The sequence below is a fragment of the Pomacea canaliculata genome, linkage group LG3, assembly GCF_003073045.1.
Source record: "Pomacea canaliculata isolate SZHN2017 linkage group LG3, ASM307304v1, whole genome shotgun sequence".
Classification (NCBI taxonomy): domain Eukaryota; kingdom Metazoa; phylum Mollusca; class Gastropoda; order Architaenioglossa; family Ampullariidae; genus Pomacea; species Pomacea canaliculata.
The window spans coordinates 1,532,846-1,556,354 of NC_037592.1; the positions used below are offsets into that span (position 1 = coordinate 1,532,846).

The following is a 23,509-nucleotide window of genomic DNA, read 5'->3' on the forward strand; positions in this document are numbered from 1 at the left end:
GACATTGTAGGCTTTTATTCACTTTATTTTTGTCTGTGATAATGTACATGGTGTTGCTATTATTAATTTTTGTGGTGTGAATTGTTGCAGTTTTTAAAAAAAATATTTGCTATGGCTATTGAACTATACATGTTTTTGTGGCCTATCGCTGGTACTTTTAGTGTATGTGGAAAACTGGAATGTTGTGATTCCATATTATGCTGTGTATGAGATAAGCTTTGTAAGTCAACAGATACATCTTTTTTGGTAAACATGTAAAGGAGTTTGAATCAAAATATTGTGATATAACTTTTGTTCGAAAGGAGAAAGATTGTGTTTCCTGTTGATCATATAATTTGTGAAGAGTGACATTTCTTTTCTCGAATACAAGTGGCGATCACAATAGGACACGCCCAGGGTCCCATGTACCACTAAGGCTGCCTCTGAACAACAATCAGAACTGTGCATTAAACAGTTGACTTCGAGTGAGTTAAAGCCTACCATTAGATTCTGCAAATATATATTAGAAGGATATTATTTTTGTCTGTACAGATATGTGTAGTTGATGTGTCTGTGACTTTTGCATAAAATATTCAATTCATATTTATAGTACATGCTTGATGTTTCAGACCAAGCGATCTTTTTTTTTTTTTTTTTTTTGAATTCCAGTGGTTGATTTTTTTCAGATATGTGATCTGGTTCGTTTTGTTTTTGTATAAATTGTTGTGTTGGAAAAACCTTTATAACTTATAATATTCTTGAAATATAAAGATATATTAAAAGATAGCTTATATCTTGATTTGATAGAAATATTTGATACTTTTGATGGATCTTTTGTATGCTTTCTCTGACGCCAAGTTTAAATTTGTCTAAAACTGTTGATATTTGTGTATACATACATGAATACAATATTTTTTTATTTTTAATAACACTGTAGTGGTAAGTTTCTGACTGCATCCTCTTTCTTATTCATGCCATTATCAACCATCAGCTATCTTCCCCTCAACCCACAACACCATCTTTGAGGACCCCCATTAAATATTTTCTAAAATGTAGCTCTCAGTTTAGTGAATTGAGTGTAATGAACTGAAATGAACCGTAGGCAGTGTAGCTATGTTAAAAGGCAGGGCAAGGAGTAAGACTCCCATAAGCTATTTGGCATTCAGTGTGACTGGTTTAGTGCGTGTAGTAGGCGGTCTGGTGGCACAGGCATTAGTGTCTGTCACCAATACACTGAGAGTTGGCTGTCTTGGGTTCAACTGCTTTCGGGCACGCTGTTTCTTTCTCTGCATGTTACATGTTTACACGACTGGCTGCCTTGTTATGATATGGTCTTAGTTGCTGGCTCGGTGTGAAACACCAATTTCCTTAGTGTGTGTAGGAAGCAGCAGGTTGGTGACAGCCTACTTTTGGCCTCCTACTACCCAAATACTGACATTTTCAAATCCAGGTACCCGCTTTTTCTGAAGAGCTGATGGAGAAGGAAAGTTATTCAGCTGCTAGTCAAAGTAGGCATCAAAGCAATGAGCTTCTGGTCCAGTCATGCGCACTGCAGTGTTCACTGACTGTTCGCATGTTTGCTCCGCTGCTGGTTGTCTGTACTAATGATAAAAGGTGACACACAATAAACAATAAACACTAATAAACAAAGCCAGGTGTATTTCTATTTTTGTAATTTATTGCTCAATCTTGATGTTGCTTAACACTTAAGACCGCTGTTCGTTACTCTTGAGAACTGAGAAAGGACACTGAAATCTAAAACATAACATTGAGTGCAAAGTGTTTGTGTCAGTATGCAGGTGTCAGTGTCAGTGACTCGTACAGTCTACACGTGCACACGACTCTAACATCGGTTTCCTGCGACAGGTGACAGAGCGAATGTGGACGAGTGGACACAACCCTAAACGTCTATCAAACGCACATAAGCGTGGCTACTGGCTTGGCGCGGTCCAGTCTCACGCCACCATCTTTCTCGCCGTCTGCTCCACGTCTCGCGAGACGAGAGTTGACCCGAGTGACCTCTCGTCATTCAGGTCGCGGTGTGACGAGCAATGGCGAGAACTGCAATCACTAACTGTGGCAGTCAACTGAAGTACCATGAACCATGCACACTACTCACTCGTCATCGCCATCTCGCAACTTCGGCGTCGACGTACATTTGTTAACGAGGCTTTACAGCGACAGTACGACTCAGCCCCGGAAATGAAAAGCTTTTACAACACCAGTATCCCTCACACACGGGTATCTACTACACACAACTACACACATGTCCAGTACAACATAAACTATTGCAATGTGCAACACTCCGATAGTAAAGGCAAACTGCTGTGAGTGCCAGACACACATGGTGTGACGTCACCACGAGGACTAATCATGTGACCAACTGGTGTCACAAAAGAAAGCTGCTTGACATTTTGCATAGCTCGTGAAAAACCGCATCCAGGAGACGAGGCTCGCCAGTGATGGCAAAACCTTCCGCTGCTCATCAGGTCTTTTATTACCTGTTCTAGCCAGGTGTTAACACCATAGCAGGTAAAATCAGTTGACAGCGATGGTGGGATGCTGAAGTACTAAGTGCCATAACTTACATATGTCTGTATAAATTATGTCTGAGATTACTTAACCTGATTACTTAACACTCTAGAAACTGTTTTACACTTCTATATCGAAAATAAATAGCTTCGTAAATAAAACAGCTGAATCACAGGAGAGCTTTGTAAGACCAGTAAGTGTTCATTGTCCCACATTTTCTGGTTTTTACACTTTTCTTTGATCTTTACTAAGTATGTAATAGTCTATTCAACTGGTGGCAGTATCAATAATCAATTTATGCACGAAACTTAAATGTATTTGTCAAAATATATTCTTCCATGATATAATATTTACTCTCACTTTCCAAAGCTCGCTGTTTATCTCAATAAACATTCTTACGGTGAATGAAAGCTAGGAAACCATCCCCAGCCACTCAAGCATCCATCGCAAGAATGTCAGTCATTGCCTGTCTTCTGACCCAAGCATGGCTGCAGCTCGTGATCGTCTGATGTCGTGGGCCTGCAGCTGAAAAAGAAGTTTGATGGATGTTTTGTGGGTCACATTTCTCCTCAGTATCCGTCGACGGCCAGAAGCATGGGAAAGGCTGACACTAACTCCAAGGTCAATCTAGTTCTGCCTCCAGGGGGAAAACTTCACTGGCCCTTTTGGCTTGATGGCAGAGAAGTCCGTGGACTGCCCTCTGGAGAAGAAACCAGCATATATTAATAATTGTGGAGCCAGTGATCCCACAAGTCTGGAGTATTGATAATTGTGGAGCAAGGGATCTCAAAGGTGTAGATAGCAAATTTGTAATTATGGAGCCAGAGGTCATTTCTGTGGAGCTAAGGGTCTCATGACTGTGGAGCTAAGGGTCTCATGATTGTGGAGCTGTGGAGCTTGTGGAGCTAATCTCATGATTGTGGAGCTAAGGGTCTCATGACTGTGGAGCTGGAGCTCTCGTCAAGGTGTAAACAGTAACAATGCCAGCAGTTACAATAACTAGAGACAGGGGGTGGGATGCAGGCGGCACACCTGAGTAGTGTCAGTTGTAAGACGTTGCCGGCGCTTTTGATCAGCTGATGAGCCTGCATGTGTGTCAGGGATTTGGCGTTGGTGCTGCCGATACCAACGATCGTGTCCCCCGGAGTCAAGGCGCCGGCGCTGGGGGTACCTGGCTGAACCTGGAGACAAGACGACACTATTATTGATAATATATTTGTTCACTTTTCCTCTTCAAGACCAGTGTCACGTGTCGCACAACCGGATGAAAGGGGCTCAAGTGACCTCCACCCCCACTTCGTTATTACAACTAGTCGTCGTGTCACTTGTAAAACATTTCGTCCACCAACACGTGATGTGTAACGACAGCTGCGGCGATCTACTCTTTCCTCGGTGACATAGTAAAAGTAGCAAAGAGCTAGGTACGTGGAAAGACGACAACCTGTGTGTATTGAAGATGACTGCGCAATGGTGGGTATATAATGGTCTATGTTGTTACAGCATTTTATTACACATGTTGTAACAGTATGAAGATGTCGAGGTCTATGGTGTTATAATAACAGAATCTGTTATGAGATGTAATAATTATATCGAGGAATTGGGGACCTATATCTTGCCCATGAGTGTTTGTTTACGCCTGAGCTACCACGTTTATCAGCAGAAATGACACGTGCATATAAGTGTGTGTGTGTTTACGATTGTATTACAGGTGCTGTTGGTGGGGTGTGGTTCCGTGCCTTGCATGCCCGTGTGGGTGTGGAGGACTGGAGTAGAAAGGTTATCGTGTTTGTTTGCAGCAGCCTCTATCACTACAGGGCGTTTACCAGATCATCCGGAGGGTCTGATGATAAGCCACGAGGCAGGTCCCGACTCCAACAGTCCGCACTTTACGTTTGCCAGATACACACCAGCCTCAGCACCACGGGGCAGTAAACACCCTCGGTAGTCGACCGCAACTGTTTGTGGCGTCATCAACAGGGAGAGACTCGTGCTGAGCCATTTCTCTATCCTTCACACACACACACACTACACGTACACAACACCACATAGCACACTCACCACACACGTACATCACACACCCACACTCACACCATCACCACACACACACTACACGTACACCACACTCACCACACACACACACACGTACATCACACACCCACACTCACACCATCACCACACATACACTACACGTACACCACACACACATACCACACTCACCACACACACACACACGTACATCACACCATCGCCACACACACACACACGTACACTACACACACACCCACTCCATCATCACCAGCACCACACACACAGTCTGAAGTCGTACGAGTGACATGTACAAGCCCACACCTAGCGACGTTTTGCTGGATGGAGAGGCAGGGGACTGAATCGACTAGCAGGGCGCATGGGGGAGATAATCCACACACTGAGACTAACCCAAAGGTCGATCAGCAGAAAACCTGGTGAATGAAAATGTCCCTCATTGCGCTGAAGGCCCTGGATTTTCTTGTCAGTTTTTATTTCACTTATCTCATCTTTGTTACACTCGCAGGCCTGATCCTGTCAGGAATTCGATGCACGATCTCCACAGACACTTGAGGCTGCAATGGCGACTGGTCACACAGGTATCCCTTGTTCTTATAATTTTTCCCTCCCCTGTTTTTCTAGCCTGTCTGCTTCTAGTTGCCAGCTTTTCCACAGAGTGAGAGGATCCACTGAGGTGGAATCTGCAGGCTGTTGATGGTTTTCAGAGTTCTTTCCACGCTTGACAGTTAGAACTACCTGACTCCTTGTGTTGCAGACAGGATTTGTTGGTATTTGGCACCGCTTTGCTTCGGGTAAAGTTTGCCTGATGGGTGATGGCCTTGATTTTAGCTTTGAGTGGTAGAGACCTGTTGCTAATGACTATCACCTTTATATACAAGCACTAAAATTTTATTTACATATAGAACCACTAATATATATATAAGTCTCTCCTTTTCTTCTCTACTACTATGTACGTGTAATGTACGTGTTGTTGCTGTTCTAGAAGTTGTGATAACTGGAGAAAAGCAGAATATGCTGTAAGGTAGCCCTGCAGTTAAAGCTGGACACGACACAGCAAGACTGATGTACAGAATCATCGTGACTGATGTACAGAAGTGCTATAGTCACAGCAAGACCGATGAAAGTGTAAACTTGATGGAAGACTGACAATACATCTCCCAGTCTTCTTCCCTTTACTCGACAGGTGCGCCTGTTCCTGTGCCTCAGCAAGTGGGGTTAGGATTCCAAAGACCTGTTTGTAGGGAACTCTCTAAGATTCTGTGTAAACAAATGACTCACCAGCCAGCACTTTACAACAGATTACAGTCATCAGTCTAAGACAAGCCAAGAAAGGGGCTGTGGGAAAAAGAAGAAAAGACAAGATTTCGAGAAGTTTCTGCCAGAACCCTGAGTATTCCCGCCTTCAGCAACATCGGCGGTGCTCCTAGTTCTGTTTGGCAACTGTTCAGGAGCCACAACCGGCATTCGTTTTGCCCAGGCAGCAGGCTGAGATTCGTACAGATGCCTGTGTGTTTGCCTGCCTCAAGCTGCAGTGCCGCTGGCCCACAGAGCGACACCGCGACATGACACATGACACATGACACATGACACCTGGTGATGGAGGGAAGGACCGAGTGGCCAGTGGCCAGTGGGTTTGCGAGAGAAGGAATCAAGAAACACTTTGTGTCTTGTGCAGTTTACACTTGCAGGCAGGTGCTGTCGTGAGATGAAGTCTGCTGACAGACAGGTGGCAAAGTCCTGCCTCCGGGGTCACGCACTGTACCCGTGAGGTGCACGCACTGGCACGCGCACGTCACCATCAGTCAAGGCGGGCATTACACACCTTGTGGGGCTTGTTGTACCTTGTTACAGCGTTACACTCTTGTCTGAGGGGCGTGCAGTACTTACAGCACTGATAGTTGTTTATCGGATAATACTGACAGTACGGATAGAGCCAGTGTCAATCATAGCACTGACAGCAGTGACAGCACTGGTGACACTGACAGTACGGATAGAGCCAGTGTCAATCATAGCACTGACAGCACTGGTGACACTGACAGTACGGATAAAGCCAGTGTCAATCATAGCACTGACAGCACTGGTGATACTGATAGCACTGATAACAGACGGAGATGACGGCACAAGGGGAGACAGTTCATCGTCACCACACTCATGAGGCAAACACAGTTGACTCCCTTGTATAGATTTGCCCTTTAATTATTGAAAGAAATGTCAAACTTTGTTCACGCCCTTGTATACACGTGAAAGAAAATCCTTGAATATAATCTCTCGTATGCAAAAATAATTCTTCTATGAGAGAAACACCAAAGTGTGTGTGGGCGGTGGAGGGTGGAGCATTGAGGGGAGGAGTAGGGGCTGGTGAGGAATTCGAATAAATAGAAGTGCATGGGTCAGTGAGTGCCTTCAAGTTCGCGCGCGCGCAAATGTGTGTGTGTGTGTGTGTACGGCTTTGTGTACTAGTGTTCATGTGGTTTGTATGTATATGAGTGTTTCTCATTTCATGTCAAATTTGTATTTCGATTTCACCTAGAGTGATCCTGCAGTCAGTCAATCTTTGAGGTTTCCTATCTTTCTGCTTGCTTGTCTATCTTGTCTCCAACACACTTCCTTTTTCTCCCTCGGTCATTTGTCTCCTTCACACCCTCACCTGATCTTTTCCTCCATCACAACCTCATCCACTCTGCCTCCCTCACTGACTCAAGCTTTGCATGCATCTTGTCTGTCTGCATTTCTGTCCTGAAGACAAGGTGAGCAATCAACTTCAGTGAGAACAGGAGGCAAATGTTCTAGTGCTGACGTCATACCTACCCTGCCACCCCGTCCGGTATAATGTCTACAACGGTCAAAGAAAGATAGATATTGTACGATAATTTTCAGCAAAACTAAAACGAGGATGAAAGAAGGCCGGAAAAATCATCAGGAGGCATCAGACAAAACGGGAAATCATCTTCATGGCTGTCACATTGCATCAGCAGCAGCAGCAGCATCAGTACCCCGCGTGCAGCACATCAAGCAGAGACTCACCTTCTTGACGGTCAGCTGCTGCCCGAAGTCCAGTCCTCCTTGCAGACGAAATCCCCAGGGTTGGCCTGGATTCCTCCGCAGTTCTACCATCGCCGCCATCGTGACCTGCCTGCTGTAGTCGCTGCAGTCGCTGTAGTCGCCCCTGGTGGGATCAGTCCTAATTTGGGAAACACCCGGCTGCACCAGCACCTCCAAGGCCGTCAGGTGCTGTCAGGACGACGCTGGGACAGGTGCTCACCTTGTCAGTAATCCCAGTCTTGTGCTGAGAGTAGCAGTTGTGAAATACTTTCCCCTCCTTCCAGAACCTCCCAGATCTTCGCGTGCGATTTCACCGTCCGTTGTCTAGAATCTGATGAGGGTACAGGCGCCGGTGTTGGTCCAGCACCCGTGCTGCTCGGTCAGGTGACGAAAAGTAACAAAGACGTTTGACACTGACACCTGCTACCTGCTACGGCCCGCCGGGAGGGAGAAGACTCGAAGAACTGTTTACACCTGTCTGCTGGGAGGCGCGTGTTGTGATGCTGCTGCTCGTGTCTGCTGCTGTGGCAGAGCGCGTGCGTGTGTGCGCAGCCCCTACCCCTCCCTCACCCCCTCGTGCGGTCTCTGCACTCGCAAGAATTTCATGGGAGGAATGCTGTACTAATGGTCAGACACCTGTCCTGGGAAATGCTGCTGGCTACAGGTACAGCTCTTGAAACTCCAGGATTACATGTTTTTATTTACTGATTTGTTTACCTGTTTACTTTGCTGTTTACCTCCAGCCACTTGCCAATAGAATATCAACAGCCAAATATAAATAGCATGGCGATGGAGGGGCGTTCCCCGGTCTTCACTGGGGAATAGCGGGATTGTGGTCAGAACACAGAAGGCATCGCGATGACAACAACAACGAGAGACGGCGCTGGCCTTGCTTGGAAAACGCCGCGCGGATGCACGTGCAGGCAGGCACACAGGAGGGGAGACAACTACTCGCTCTCTCTCTCCCCCTCCCATTCTGCGCGCGTGCTTAGGAAGATGTTACAGCAGTAAGAGGGAGGGTGAGAAATAGTTCGCAGGCATGTTCATGCACGGTGCTTGTGTACTTCAGGGGGAAAAAAATGAAATATATCGCAATTAAAAAACAAAACAAATTTGTATTTTTGTACTTCCTCACTCACATCATTCACTGTGTATACTTCATCTTCTGACTGCTTCAAATGCTTTGCCCTCATCCACCACCCTCCCATACACCCCGTACCCCTTCTGATGCCATGGCACAGGTCTCACACCCATACAAAGATAGAGTGTCCTGGCATGGCACCGGCTTCCTCCAGCCTACTGCTGTCTGTCAATCTATTTTTTCTACTGGCTTCTACGGCGTCTTTGCCATTGCAGAACCGGGTACCGCAGCAGGACTGGTTCGGGATGGGTGGTAGGTGAGTGGGAGGGGAGAGACGAAAGGTCAGAATACGCCGGGTACGTTAGCACGCGCACCGTATCTATCTTTGGACATGTGTGTGAGATTTTGTCTTGTCTGCATGTGTCTGTAGTGTGGTGCTCTAGGGGAGGAATAACACTTAGAACTCATAAAACACACCATCTCGAATTTTGGTCAACATTATGATTGATTACTTTTCTTAGTATCACTCCCCGCAACACCCGCAACACTCCCAACACACACACATGCATGGGCCAGAATGTCAGAAAACAGTTTTATTATTTGGATTTGCTTCGCAGTTTCTTCCTGTGGCTGATGGCTTATTCCTCCTAAACTGTGTTCATATTTGCAGTCGTCTGTAGCGACAAGAGTTTACTTGTGTCCAAGTTTGTCCCAAGGGCGGCACCTTGTATCGTAGATGGAATGCTCGAGAATGACCTTTGGTTGGGTCAGCACCATGGTGGCCTTGACCCCCTGTCCTCCGGAGGTTTCCTTCGTCGTGTAGCTGGGCCAGTAGACGGTGCTGTCGATGGCTGGTGCAGGTGGTGTTGGTGTGGATGAGGTTGTGTTTGCGGCACTGGTCTTCTGCTGAAGCTGCAGCGCTAAAGAGCTGGACAGAACCTGGCGTCGGAAGGCGTCGAATGAGCTCGGCAACGGCAAGGAACCAAGTGTGTTTGGTGTTGCCAAGGAACCAAGTGTGTATTGGTGTTGCCAAGGAACCAAGTGTATTTGGTGTTGCCAAGGAACCAAACCTACTCGTCTGTAGGCCCGACTGACCTTGCTTCAAGGAGGAGGAAGAGGATGAGCCAGCAGGTGTCAGGAAAGACCCGGATGCCTGCCCCAGATGGAGACGGGATGGCAGGATCATCCCAGTTCTTGTAGAAAATGGCGGGAATGAGAACTGTTGTTGCTGAGGTCCTTGTCGCCCAGGCACGAGGCTGGACCTTGTCAGAGAGGAAGTGACGCTCGCAGGGCCTGCAGGTGGCGCTCTGTTCGGATCTCCATACCTGGCGAAGCTGGTCCAGTACAAAGCCATGACCTTTGAGAGTTCCTGGATACTCCCGCGCAGGGTCACTGGAACGGCCGGGGGGTTGAACAGGTAGAGAAGGTCAAGACCATGACATGTCACATTTTGGCAGTAGGTCTCACCGCCAGGAGGCCAGGACGAACCGCCGGGAGACCACGTGATCTGAGGTTCAAACCTGTACATCCACACGTTGCCTAGCATGGCGTCTCCAGTCGTCAGATTATTGACCAGACTGCGTGCAGGACACACAAAGACGAAGTCGTCGAAAAAGCGAACCATCTCCTGGCGGGCGTCCGTGGACACTTCCGGTCGGTAAGGAGGCGCCGCCCCCTCCACCAGCTCTTGCCAGTTTTCACGCACGCTGACCTCCAGAAGACGATGGAAGTATTCGCTGGAGACTGGCAACGGGTAGCGCCTGTACACGGACGTGGCGCCCTCTTCTTGAACGACCCCGAGTAGCGCGGGCTTGACCCCCTGGCCGCCGCGAGAACTGACGTAGAGGAGTTCCCCCAGGAGGCTGGGCTCGTGAACCAGGCTGTGGTCGATCACCGGACCCCACACCTGGAACATCCACAGCGACGGCGACTGCCTACTGATGGCGTCATCCACTGCTGCCTGCGCCTGCAGGATGTCGTTGACGGACTTCCGGCGGTAGCAGCTGACGTCGTTGGCTGGACATCCCAGCGCCGAGGCAAACTCTTGCACCAGGCGCCGGGACTCGTTCTTGTCGCGGAAGGGCTGCGTGAAGGGGCAGCTGTGCAAGATGGCGGCGTGAAAGAGGGCGTTGGAGACGGGGGACGCCAGATGGAGGCCCACAGACTGACAGCCAGCATCCGCACCCAACAACGTGACCTACAGACAACAACGTATCTACGATGCCAGAGAAAATGGAAGAAGTGAAAGAACACAAGCTTGTTTATTTTTAGCTCCTTACTTACAGGTCTCCATTTGCTTTACCAACCGCAGCGACGTACGACGCTCATAAGATCACATGTTTGCATCCTGTTCCAGTCTTTTAGGCTTCCATTATTTATTCTTCATTTATATTTGTTTGTTTATTTTTGAAAGGTTCAATAAAAGACATGTTTAGACAAACATCAGAATATAGCGCAACGACATGCATTTCTATAAATAGCTCAAGACAACTGCCGTTAATGACGTCACCTTATCCTGGTCCCCGTCAAAGAAGGCGATGTTGCTGTGGACCCACCGCAAGGCTACCTGCTGGTCGCGCAGGCCAAAATTGCCAATGACGTCATCATAGTCGTTAAAAATTGGCAAGAACCCGAATGCTCCTGCACAGAATGTTGCGGGGAAAAATGTTAATAGAAAACCGTTAAAAGAAGGGAAAGGAAATTAAAATCCGAGGAAAAAAATATGGACACGCAGCAGAAAATGGATGGGTAGAGAGAAAGACGGGGAAAGAAGTACTGTGTCTGTGCGGGTGGACGTCTGTTGATTGTGCGGTAGGAGTCGGTGAACAGTGGCAAATCCCAAACACTACAGCAAGACAGTGTCAGATTATTTCTGTTTGATCGTGCTTACCTAACCTGTAGTTAATAGTCACCACCAGTACTCCCCCAGTTCCTGGCCAGGAAGGATCCGTCATACAACGGAGCTGCGCCACTTCCGGACTCAAAATCTCCGCCGTGGATGAAGAGCATGACGGGAAACTTGTTCCCGCCGGCAGATTGTAGGCTGGTCGGTAGATGTTGAGATACAGGCACCTCTCGTGCATCTGATGGTAGAGAGACAGGCAACGTGGTTAGTGGTGTACACACGTCACACATGCCATCACGTGACGTGTCCTGACATGCATCACGTGACGTGTACCGACATTCCATCACGTGACGTGTACTTACATGCTGTTATGTGACGTGTCAATGAGTAGTAATTAATGACAACAGAGCGCATTCTGCACTTCCAGGTGTTTTCAGTACTGTGCGTGTTAACGTGATGCCAAGTTTTGCATTTAGTATAATTGTTAATATTAATTCAACTGCCGAGCTAACGAGCAGTTCTTGTTTGGTTCACCAAGACAACAAGGTGTGTACAGTTGGGGCAGCCGACACACTTTAGGCATCAGATACGGGGCAGTCTATGCACCTACACAGCAGCGTAGTCATAGTTACTGACTGAAAGCCTGACTGGCAGACAGGTATGCAGATGGCCCAGTGATTAGTCAATAATGAGGGCTCGTGCATTTCATTTAGTTTGCAAGCTCGCTTGTGTAGCCCCATGTGTAACCTGACTAAGAGTTTCTGTCTGTGTCTGTAACCCATGTTGATACGTGACCAGTGTATTCCACTCTGTAACCCCATGTTGTTATCTGACTAGATGTATTCCACTCTGTTGTCACGTGACTAGAGTGTGTTCCAGTCTGTAGACCAGTGTTGTTACCTGACTAACATGCTGGCAGTGAAGATCCTGAATAACAGGGGGGCAAGTCTGTGGACACTGGGGCGCTGGAGTGGAGGCGTTGAGAGTGCCAGACCAGCGAGGCTCTAGTGTCGCCGGCACCTGAAATCTGAACGTCAACAGGTGAGGTCAGCAGGTAGCTCTGGTAATTATTATTATTATTGTGAAATCTCCTTGTCAACCCTTCGCCTACTTTAACTTTGTTTCTTTACATCTTGCAGTTTACTTCTATGAACAAAAATATTTAGTGCCATAGCATACATAGCATACAGGCCATGGGGGTAGTGAAAGTGGTTCACTGTGACAAGAACGTAGTACGGGGAAAAGCCAATTTTTCTCCTTCCACCGTCTTTAATTCCTCTGAGCAGGTAGGTTTGTGGAAAAAATCGTCAAAGCCATCAAACGTTACACATAGTGAGACCGTAGTCAGACTACCGTGGCTGTGTAGCCCTGTGCTTTGTGCGTCACAAAGCCCCGGGGCTGGCCCCGCCTGTCTACTCCAGCACCTGCGCACTTACCTCTGAGCCCTGCTGTAAGGGATGCCGAGGAAGCGAACAGCACCCTCATGCAGAGCTCCCTGAATTCTTCCCCCAGACACCTCCACAACAAGGGATTCTGGGATAGCCAGCACCTCGTGAACCCGCAACAGCCGCAGCAGCAGAGGCACGCCCACCAACAGCCGCGCGCCCATGGCAGCTGTGACGTCAACCTGCAACCTTCAAAGGTCACGGTGACGTCAACATACGAAATGAGAGCGTGTAGCAGGTAGACAACACGTGTAGACAACAGTGTAGACACGTCACGTGGACAACACAACACAAACCATGTACACGTGACACACACAGACAAGCAATATATGTACACATCATGGACATTAAGCACTGTAGACTACAACACACATGTAAACATTAAACACCTACTGGACATGTTATAAGCGATTCAACAACGAAGAGTGATGAACGAGTGTGTGTGTGTGTGTGTGCATGAGTTTCTGTGTCTGTGTGTTTGATTGTGTGTTCACACACCGACATAAGGCAGGACGCAAAACCTTAACTGAGTGTGGACCGAGATAAGTGTCTACTCTCATTTTGAAACATGAAATCTTCAAAGTTCTGACAACACTTGTTGTTACATTACATCCCAGAATACAACACGTGTCATCTACTGACCTGCAGGAGCCGACACACCGTCTGAGCACAAAACTCTGATCTTCCTTCCTTCCGCCAACAGCAGCCGTGTCAACAACTGTGTATCCGCCATGTCACAACAGTCTAGTGTCACAGCTGTGTCATCACCGTGTAATAGGAAGCCTGGTGTCACAGCTGTGTCATCACCGTGTAACAGAAGCCTGGTGTCACAGCTGTATCATCACCGTGTAACAGAGCCTGAGTGTCACAGCTGTGCTATCAGTTGCGTAAGAAGATTCTGTGGTCACAGCTGTGTCATCAATATGTACCAAGAACACAGAACAAACACACAGACTGGGAGCAGAGAGTGGACACACCAGCACGTGTAGTACGTCACACTACGTCACACAAGTAACATCACACTAAGTGACAGATGTCCAGTGAAAGTATTCCAGACTGTTCTGCACAGCTCATGATGGTGCAAGCAGTCAGGTGATCTTTGAACATCGATGTCAGTCCGCGATGATCAGAGGATGAACTCAGGTCAAGTCCAGCTCGCCACACCCTGCTTCCCTCCAAACCTCAGGCTGCGGGTAGGTTTCGGATAAACTTTTCGATATATTTGTGTCATGCCGGCAGAAACTCGCCTTTCATTACCCGGATATACTTATCTTCTAGAAGAAAGTGTTTTTGTCTACTTCCTTGTCTTGATGTCGATGGACTGGTGGATTCATCGGGTGTTTGCGCTTGTTGCTTTGTTGTTTGTTTTCCTGTAGTCATTCTCCATCAGCTGTAAAGGTTACAGTTTCCTACTGAGGGACATCTATGTTTTTTTCTTTTCCTTTTAAAAATGTCATTTTGTTTCTGGCAATATTTCTGCTGCCTCTTTCATATTTGTTTCCGTCTTTTGTTCGTTAGCTGTTATTTATTGCATCGTATTTGTCTTTCCTTTATTTGCTTTTTTAATTTTTATTTTCACTCTTTCATTTTCTCACATTTCTTTGACAACATTTTGTACTTTTTTCTTGTATACATCTTCTTCTAAATAGTTTCTTTTCATGATAGTTCCAGTGTTTTCGCCTTGTTTTTGATGATGTCTGATGCACTGCAGGTGTACAATACGATTCCTACATGTGCTGTAAAGTAGTTACAAATATTTCATTCAGTTCGGTCTTCGTAAGAGAAGATGACATGAACTGTCTTTCACTCGTGTCTCGCCTGACTGGGTGTTGCACATTCCCATGTGTGTGTAGCTGCAGGGGATGGACAGGCTCTTCAATCATCCTGCTGTGACCTGCGGTCAACACCAGGGTCTAGCAGGGTCTAGGGATGGAGGCGACGTAGGAAGGGGTGAGTGCACAGGGAGTAAGGGGAGGAGGGAGGAGGGTTATTTATTAAAGAGTTCTAAAGAGAGAAATTTATAAAAGGTGAGGGGGGGAGAGTGGAAAAATAGGGAAGGGGTCAGCGAGTCCCGAGAAACCAGTTTAACAGTTCAACAGCTTCATAAACTTTATTCTGACTGTTTCATGTACATCATGTGGTGCACGATCAAACACGCCATCATGAATTTGTTCTGATTGTCATGTAAACATGGAATAAAGCATCGTTATACAGTTACAGTTTTATAATTTTATTTTTACAACATTAGTTAAGTGTGTTTCCTATTAGTAAATTTGAGCAAAAAGAACATTTATTTAATTTAAAAGAGAAGGGGGGAGAAATGCAGAAGAATGTTGAAAGTATTCCACCAAGGGTTCAAACATGTGGCTGATATTTGACAAATAACTGTAGCTAAGTGTAGTCAGAAGCACAGTTCAAACCGACCAGTTGTAATGTATAAAAACAAGGATTAAAGCCGATTACAGAAACAGTAAAACAGTTCTGATTTCAGTTGTAGGAAGTCAACCCTAGAAACTTTAGAACCGGTTATAACAAGCCAACACTTCAAATGATTACAGAGATGAATAGAAGCTTCTGTCTGGGAGAGCGATGGACAGACAGGTAGACAGAAAGACGAGTAGGTGACCAAAGGACAGACACAAGAGAAGAAATTGACCACATTCCCCAAAAGTAGATGAGGCTGGTACTTATGTTTCCGGGGAAACTCGCTAGAGAAGGGAGACAACACTGAAGGAGCGAATAGTGTGCTGAGAGTGATTACTCCCCTTGGAGCATCTCGCCTTGGGTTTAGTTTAGCGAGTCGAATAGAGTGTCGTTGATCTTGACATGTCTTTGAGTGAAGGTCCTAATGCATCTGGAACCCATCCCCGGAGAGCCCGATCTTTCTTGTTTTTCCCCCCATGTATGCCTATATTTAAACAAATATTTTCATACTTCAGGTATTATGTAACGCCCGATGTATTATGCAACAGTAAGGTGACCAGACCTTTCGGGGGCGAAAGCGGGACACGTGCCGATGATGGTGTCGTCACCGTCAAAGAACGCCGAAAAAAAGTGATTTTTAAAGACAAGCTGGACATTTGATGGACTTGCTAGAAAGCCAGAAAGCGGGACATTGGGCTTCCCGCCCGATGAGCAGGCGGGACAAGAGGTTAAAAGCGGGACGTCTGGTCACCTTATGCAACAGCAACATTGACAGACAAATAATTTCCTGAAAGAGATTAATAAAGATGTTTTGAATTTGTATTTGTTAGTAAACAGAATCAAAGTTCTAGTGTGCCGCACAGCCATCCCGCGTCAGACTTGCGACAGCTTTTCCGTCCGGTCCGATGACGACGACCACTTTGCAGTAGACGTTGTTCCAAAAATAGCCAAAGGTCACGACCTCGCCCACAGCGCCCTCCAGCACCAGCTCCATGGTGTCGGGCAGCACGTTGATGTCCAACACGCGCTCACGTGACATGGGCACGAACTTGCCCTCTTCGCCGTAGATGACGACCTCGACAGACCCCCTGTAACAGGCGAGGTGAGTACACGTGACATGATGCTGTGGTCTCGTGACTTTGTAGTCTACTGAAGTGTTTGTGAGCTCGACTGAGGCTGACACACCCACAGCTGTGTGATAGCAAGATGAGGATTTTTGTATTGGGAGTAGATGATTCTCCGCTGAGCTTTACATTATTATGTTTATTCTAATTATATATAATATTAATTAATTACAGACACAAAAAGAAAGGAACACAAATGGTTACTGATGTAGAAGACTGTTACAACACAATTTAAACTGACTACGACTTGCATCAAAAAAGACATTGCAATTTCTCTGATGTAAGAAAACCCACTCTACGAGGGAGTGTGTCAGTGCGCGCGCGCGTGTTTGTGAACAAGCTGTCAAACAGGTAAATACGCAGGTGAACAGGCCAAACGACAGTCAACACTTGATACAAGCAAAGAAGCTGACTATCAGACAGGCGGGAGGAGACCGGAGGCACTGACCCCAGGCTGTAGCGCGGGCTGGTGTAGTACAGACAGAAGTGTTGTCGTCCACACTGAGTGCTAATACTGACAGGTGAGGCACTGGAGAAGGCAGACAGCACTGGAGCACCTGGCGTGGATTTGCGGGTCATCACCACACCTGGATTAAACTGCAAGAGCAGGTGCAGTGAACAGTTTGTCTTGAAACCTCATCAGTCTTAGCCCACAACAACATCAGGTCACAGTTTTAAGTAAGAAAGGCCAGAGAAAACAAAGTTTACTACCAAACTACAGTACAGAGCAAACATGTCTTTTTACAGATTTCAGCATTCTGATGTCGGTTAACCCAAGAAACTCACGAAGTCAAAGCCTGCATCGGAAGGTGAAAGTGGAAAGTTGTCCTCCATGGCCGCCGCTAGGATGATGCCAAAGGTGTCCGAGGCGCCGATGGTGGAGTAGGTGGTCCACACCTGGCCTGCAGGTCCACTTCCGGGCCACGCCGCCTGTCAGCAGGCAAAAGGTCAATTTGTGTGTGTGTTATGAATGATTTTGGTATGTGTACGTGTGTGCGTTGGTGTGAGAGTGCAGACAATACCTTCCGGTACATGACCTTCACCTTGCCTGAGGCCTCACCTGCCAGATCTGCTTGTCGATGGCCGTGGCTGGCTTATCTGGCTGCAGGATTTTTCCGTCTGCACGACAACACCTGTTGGAACAAGTTTATGTTTATCCAAACGCACTTTTTTATCGTGTAAGCAAACATTCGATATCTAAAATACAAAGCTACACTGCTGCCACTGTCACGAGCTGTAACAACCGTTGCTAAAAATAATCTACTACTTACTGTAAAAGCGTGTCCACCCGAGTGTATCCTATCATGTCGCTTGGCCCCACGGGACCGGTACTCAGGGTGGCCACCGCTGCCTGGAGTTCTCCGTTGGGTTCAGAAAGATCTAACAACAAGTAACACATTTTGTGTGAGTAAAATGCACCTGTAAATACGTTGAGTGTAAAATGTTTACAAAAATACAAACAGATAATTTACTGACCTCTTCACAATATTTCAACAGCGAAAGATACAAACATAGTTATCAGTACTGGCAATGTTGGCAATATAAACTATAGATATTAAACATTAATGTTCAAACGATGCTTGTAGTGAACTGTGGGTGAAGCCTTGACACAGACTGGCAAAGATTGTTTATTTGCGTGTCTGTATATGTGTATGCACGTATGAAGAATAACATTTGTGAGCAATGAACAAACTCAGTCCTCACTGTAGCGGTTGCCCGGCTGATACTCTGCCGTCCAGAAAGTGTCTTTAAACGGCGCGATTCCCATAGCGTATGCAAAGATGGAGGTCACGCCAATCATCCACTGGTCACTTCCGGCGCGATAGTCGCCACTGACTCGCGCCTGCGACACGCAGCAGAAAAGGGAAGAAGTAAGAGTGAGTTCAGATTATACCAACACTTTAGTGGACTCTCGCAGCATCCATTGGCAACAGAAATATGAGCGCCGCACTTTATGATGTGAACAGAATCACACTTCACACCGACTGTAGTGTGTGAATGTGAACAACTCTTTGTTCATGTGTGTGTGTGTAAGCGGGGTGATATTGGTTTGTACACACCCCGCATGTATTCACAAGGGTGTTGGTGTCTCTAGTCTGTGTTCAGGTGACAATGTTCACGTGACTGAGTATTTCTGAGTCATTACCTGTGTGACAACAGGGATCTCCAGGGTCTGCAGGGCGTGTCTGGGGTAGGACAAGCAGTACTGGATGGTCAGGTCCACGGCACGCGCTGCCTCCCCCATCTGCATCAGCCACGTCCTGGCCACGTCCACTGAGGTCAGCGTGGCGTTGAGGCCGGCGAACTCTCGGTTCAGCCAGTCCTGAGTACAAACAGTCTCGCAACCTTTCACTAACTGCCTAATAGGCAACAACCTTTAATTTTAGTGGAGAAGTACTGCTTATAAAGAGTTGTCATAGTGATATTCCGATTAACTTTTCCTGTTGTTTGAGAGTGAGAGCATCTGAGCTCTGTGTGTGTGTGTGTGTGGTTGTTATCTACTTTGTGTGTAAACAGTTGATAACAAGTAGGTAAAGTCTGCATACCTGTTCGTAGACTATAAGACCCCAGGTTCGTGCTTGCTCAAACAGGTACATCCAAAAAGACTGAAAACAGGTGTTACACAGTTAGAAAGTCGGCGAGATAGAAAGACAAAAGAAAACTTGCCAGGACGACTAAACGCAAATATCAACATCACTAACTCAAGAGGCCAGAAAAGCAAAAATTATTAGATATTCTCCCTAATTCCTTCTTTTTCTCGAGCCTGATAATAAATTTACAAACAAATATGTGTCTCAGTGTCCGCATGTGACGAAAGGCTCTGTTGTAAATTCTCTGTATCACGAGGGCCATACGACGATTGATAGAAAGAAAGAAAGATAGACAGACATATAGACAACCAGACAGATGGGATGATGGGCGTGGCAGACACCTGTCAGGTGGAAAGACTCACCAGATCCTGAGGTATGGCCTTTTCTTTCTCCACAATAAAGTTGAAGTTCCCCCCGTTCTGCTTGGCGTAGGGAGTTTTAGATGACCTGCACAGACAGTGAGCAACCTTTTGAACTTCGACCTCTTTGAAAGGTTGTACTGACTAATGCTCGTGTAAACTATTGACATTTAATGAAGAACCTTACAAATCCCAATGAGTAGCTGTTGAACCTAGAAAATGCGAAATATTTCATCAGAAATTGACTAAGCCATTGAATGTTCTTGCTTTTCCTTGCTTTTTTAATTTCTTTTACTCATTTTCTTTCCTTCATATTATTATTGTCTGTATTTTTTACTTTCTTTTCTTTTCCCTAGGAGACCTTTAGGAGACGGATATCTATGAGTATTTTTCTTCTATTTTTTTCTTTCTTAATTGTTGTATTCTTTTTGCTCAGAGTTTTGTTCCTGAACTAAATACAAACCGCCATGTCTGTGTACTTACCAGTATCTGTTGTGTGCTGCCACCGGCCACTCTGTTTTGTTGAAAATATACCTGAAATATTAACAAATGACACCAGGAGATATTTCAAAATTCACAAACATCAAGAATTCATGACATTCAGATTACACATGAAATATTAAAACTATGCACATAATATTAAATATTAAGCAAACTTAATTCTTTTACATCAAAGCTGAAAAAGAAACTGAGTAAACCTGAATGAATACTTTTCCTGAGAATCGTGTAAACTTTACAAAAGTAGTTGTGTTATCACTCTTGAATTTGTTTAATGACATTATCATATTGCAAATCAAAAATGATGGAGAATGTTTGCAATCCAAAATTCAGAAAATAAAATAAGTACAGTTTGTAAAAACATTGAACTGAAAAAATATGTTGAAAATGGCAATTTCTCTTCTAAGTCACAACACTTAGAATTCTGCAAACATTATCTGCTGGTCTAGAATTATTCATAGTGCAGCTGTGCAACTGTCTCATTTGGTGTTGTTGATTTGTTATTGATACATTTCAGCTGCGATAAAGTTTATTATTGATGTATGGCTACGTTTGGTGTTATTTGTATTTACATATTGCAGTTGTTAAACGGGTACGATGGCAATATTTTACTTGACTGCTGATAGCTGTCACCAGTTCTAACAAGAAACATTTTCTTGATTCGCACGCTCAAGAATGTTTATTGTCTTATGCTTGTAATTATTTCAGGAATAATCCCATGTATGTGTGGTGTTAACATTTAATATCAAACTACAATTCGTAGAACAGAAATAAATGTGACTTTACTGGAAGCCGTCAGGTGCAATGTCTGGCATTGGTGTCCACGTCAGCACTCCACCCTGGGGACCTTTCGGGTAGAACCAACTGTCATACTGCACGTACCTGCAACAGTTTGATTAACAGTGATGAGGGCACGGACACGATGGCATGGCATTCACTCACACATATAAAGTATGACATGGCATTCACTCACACACCATACGCACATACACACTCACTCACACACACACTCACTCACACACATACACACTCACACACACTCTCTCACACACACCACACACTCACTCTCACACACACACACACACACTCACACACACACTCACACACACTCTCTCACACTCACACACACACACCACACACTCACTCACACACACTCTCTCACACACACTCTCTCACACTCACACACACACACTCTATCTCACACTCTCACACACACACACTCACAGACTCACACGCACACACTAACACACACTTACATATACACGCACACACACACACTCACACACTCACACAGAGGTATGGAGTGAGTCTGATGTCGACTACCTGTACGGGAGGCTGACGGAGTCGGCGTAGTTCTTGATGTCCAGGATGGTTTGCTCGTAAGTCTTGTTGGGCTCCGTGGCGTAGTAGTAGTAGGCGCCTGCACGGCAGCAGCACTGGTTCATTACTGGTTCATTATGTCATCGTATGAAACTCATAAGACATCAGTTTTCTGTTGCTGACTCATTCAGTGTCAAACTAAAATTACCGATGTTTAGCCGCGACACAAACAATTACAAACACAAGTACAACACTGCACAAAACCAACCTCCGTCCGTCCAGTACCCGATGTAGTTTAGTGTCAGGTCAGCTTGTCTGTAGATGCTCTCTTTGTCATAGTAAAATTGCATGAAGCTCCCCCACTCGGAGAAGACCTGAAAAATACAATTCTTTCTCAATGTGTATTTATTTGTTGGGAGTTTTTTTTATTGGTGAGACTACTGCTGTGAAGCCACCTCAGCCATTGTCTGTGTCACAGTGAACAAAGCATGGCTCAGTCGCTATGAACATGTTTCAATCACTGCGAGCATCTTTAGTCCATGAACAGGACACAGTCCGAGAGAAACTGTGCAGCTTTGAAAATATGAATAAAGTCCATGTGAACATGTGTACACTTCATGTCCACATGATGTTTCCGTGTTTTATGACTAAATTCATTTTTATGTTTGTTCTATTTTAGACGTCGAATCACGCAGTCATTGTGTTCCACACATGTTAACTACTTATTAATAAATCACAGTAACACCGAGGATGAGGTTTTGCCCTCTACAAACGTCCTTCACTGCAAGATAAACACTCTACAAGCTACAGCACGGGGAAAGAAAACATTACACGGGTACCTGATTGATCCCTGTGTACCCGTAGTACACAATCGTTTCATACTGATAACCTGTGGGCACGACATCCACGCCGCCCATGACACCCCATCTGACACGGAAATATTCATCCATACTTCGAGATGCAGACATGAACTGTGAGAGGAACAAATAAAATGCTTTCAACACTGTCAGTGGATCATCATCATCATCGTCATCGTCGTCGTCGTCGTCATCGTCATCGTCATCGTCATCATTTTATGAAGTGACACGTAATCGAGTAACTTACACCTGAGAAAGGGGAGATAATGATGACGTTTCCGCCTTGATCAAAGAGCGCCAGTGGTCCGCCCGCTATACCTCCTGATAAAAGCACGTGGTAACCATCCCACCTGAGACATGATATCACACAAGGTGGTTACATTTCACATTTTCCTTAATGTGAATATGTGCTGAGCATCACAAATGTAGCAGCGTTGTTAACACCTGGACTTTACAATACACATCTACACATACACAGAGTAGTACACAGTGGTATTAACACCTGGACTTTACAATACACATCTACACATACCTATGTATGTACACAGAGTAGTACACAGTGGTATTGGCACACACACACACACACATATAATACATACACACACACTCACACAGAAAATAAATCTTTACAAGAAATAAATTTAAAAATAACCTCTCGACATGACTACTACTAGATTTTTTACTGTTTGTGATGCAGGCCATAAAGACAAGTTTGTGACCTGTCTCCTTGTCTCACCTGCCTATCATGAAATTGCTTCCAAACATGTCGCCCTGGTAGCTCAGGTAGCCCATGTCCGTCTGGTTGAGAGGTACTTGGAAAGACGGAAAACCGGAGATGACGTCATCCACCTTCCCATAGGACGATCTCTGGGTACCGTTTATAAACCTCTAGAAAGAGGAAACAAGCTGCTATGGATTCCCTGTTTGTAGTTTACACAAGTTCAAAAAGTTAGAAACTGAAAATCCGTTATAGTTTCTCTCTCATTATACTAACCTGCTGGAAGACAACAAGCGGAAGTGGAGGATTTGTCCAAGACTTTGCGCATGTCTGGAAACTTGTAGTTCCGGCCAAGTACAGGAAACATTCTGTCATCCACTCGCCCACTTTATCCCGTCCGCCATCATACTCCACCTGCACCAGCCTCAGCGACCCGTCCTCCGTGGTGTAGTTCTGACCCTCGGTGTACACGAAGGTCGGCGACCCTTGCAGCCAGAGTTTCTCCCCCTGAGTAAAGGTGTAGTGACCCTGGAGGTCCATGAAGAAAACCATAGGAACTGGTGCTCTCCCCTTGTTTTCATGGCCTGTTGGTCCGTGAAGAAAAACGTGGTTAGAATGGTTTGATGCTGATAAATAAATTGTAAAACA

General features: G+C 45.7%; 3 protein-coding genes across 7 annotated transcripts in view; all 3 read right to left on the minus strand.

Annotated features, from left to right (window-relative positions):
- Positions 1-1,639: 1,639 nt before the first annotated feature.
- Positions 1,640-8,270, minus strand: LOC112559347 (PDZ and LIM domain protein 3-like). Its single transcript, XM_025230509.1, has 3 exons — positions 7,582-8,270; positions 3,544-3,692; positions 1,640-3,211 (listed from the first exon to the last, which is right to left on the minus strand). Exons 1-3 carry the CDS (start codon positions 7,678-7,680, stop codon positions 3,139-3,141), a joined length of 321 nt encoding a protein of 106 aa, XP_025086294.1. The 5' UTR covers positions 7,681-8,270; the 3' UTR covers positions 1,640-3,138.
- Positions 8,271-9,245: 975 nt separating this feature from the next.
- Positions 9,246-13,911, minus strand: LOC112560809 (crystal protein-like). 3 transcript variants are annotated; one of them, XM_025232870.1, is made up of 7 exons: positions 13,613-13,911; positions 12,962-13,159; positions 12,426-12,552; positions 11,571-11,763; positions 11,190-11,320; positions 9,746-10,877; positions 9,258-9,690 (listed from the first exon to the last, which is right to left on the minus strand). In XM_025232870.1, exons 2-7 carry the CDS (start codon positions 13,132-13,134, stop codon positions 9,371-9,373), a joined length of 2,076 nt encoding a protein of 691 aa, XP_025088655.1. In that variant the 5' UTR covers positions 13,135-13,159; positions 13,613-13,911; the 3' UTR covers positions 9,258-9,370. The 3 variants fall into 3 exon arrangements, with proteins under 3 accessions (XP_025088654.1, XP_025088653.1, XP_025088655.1); XM_025232869.1 differs by having other exon boundaries at positions 9,246-10,877; positions 12,962-13,152; XM_025232868.1 differs by having other exon boundaries at positions 9,246-10,877.
- Positions 13,912-15,749: 1,838 nt separating this feature from the next.
- LOC112559815 overlaps positions 15,750-23,509 on the minus strand; it is a 47,826-nt gene continuing 40,066 nt past the window's right edge. For 2 of the 3 annotated variants that reach the window (XM_025231250.1, XM_025231249.1), the window contains exons 2-19: positions 23,138-23,445; positions 22,880-23,031; positions 22,391-22,493; positions 22,126-22,257; positions 21,555-21,660; positions 21,290-21,386; positions 20,753-20,848; positions 19,952-20,002; positions 19,472-19,556; positions 19,065-19,124; positions 18,665-18,841; positions 18,223-18,361; positions 17,790-17,898; positions 17,579-17,651; positions 17,305-17,448; positions 16,967-17,115; positions 16,158-16,482; positions 15,750-15,942 (exon numbers count right to left, since the gene is read on the minus strand). In XM_025231250.1, the coding sequence (XP_025087035.1) occupies positions 16,242-16,482; positions 16,967-17,115; positions 17,305-17,448; positions 17,579-17,651; positions 17,790-17,898; positions 18,223-18,361; positions 18,665-18,841; positions 19,065-19,124; positions 19,472-19,556; positions 19,952-20,002; positions 20,753-20,848; positions 21,290-21,386; positions 21,555-21,660; positions 22,126-22,257; positions 22,391-22,493; positions 22,880-23,031; positions 23,138-23,445 (2,222 nt within the window). In that variant the 3' untranslated portion in view covers positions 15,750-15,942; positions 16,158-16,241. The remainder of the gene's footprint in view (positions 15,943-16,157; positions 16,483-16,966; positions 17,116-17,304; positions 17,449-17,578; positions 17,652-17,789; positions 17,899-18,222; positions 18,362-18,664; positions 18,842-19,064; positions 19,125-19,471; positions 19,557-19,951; positions 20,003-20,752; positions 20,849-21,289; positions 21,387-21,554; positions 21,661-22,125; positions 22,258-22,390; positions 22,494-22,879; positions 23,032-23,137; positions 23,446-23,509) is intronic. The other variant, XM_025231251.1, reaches the window with a different exon arrangement.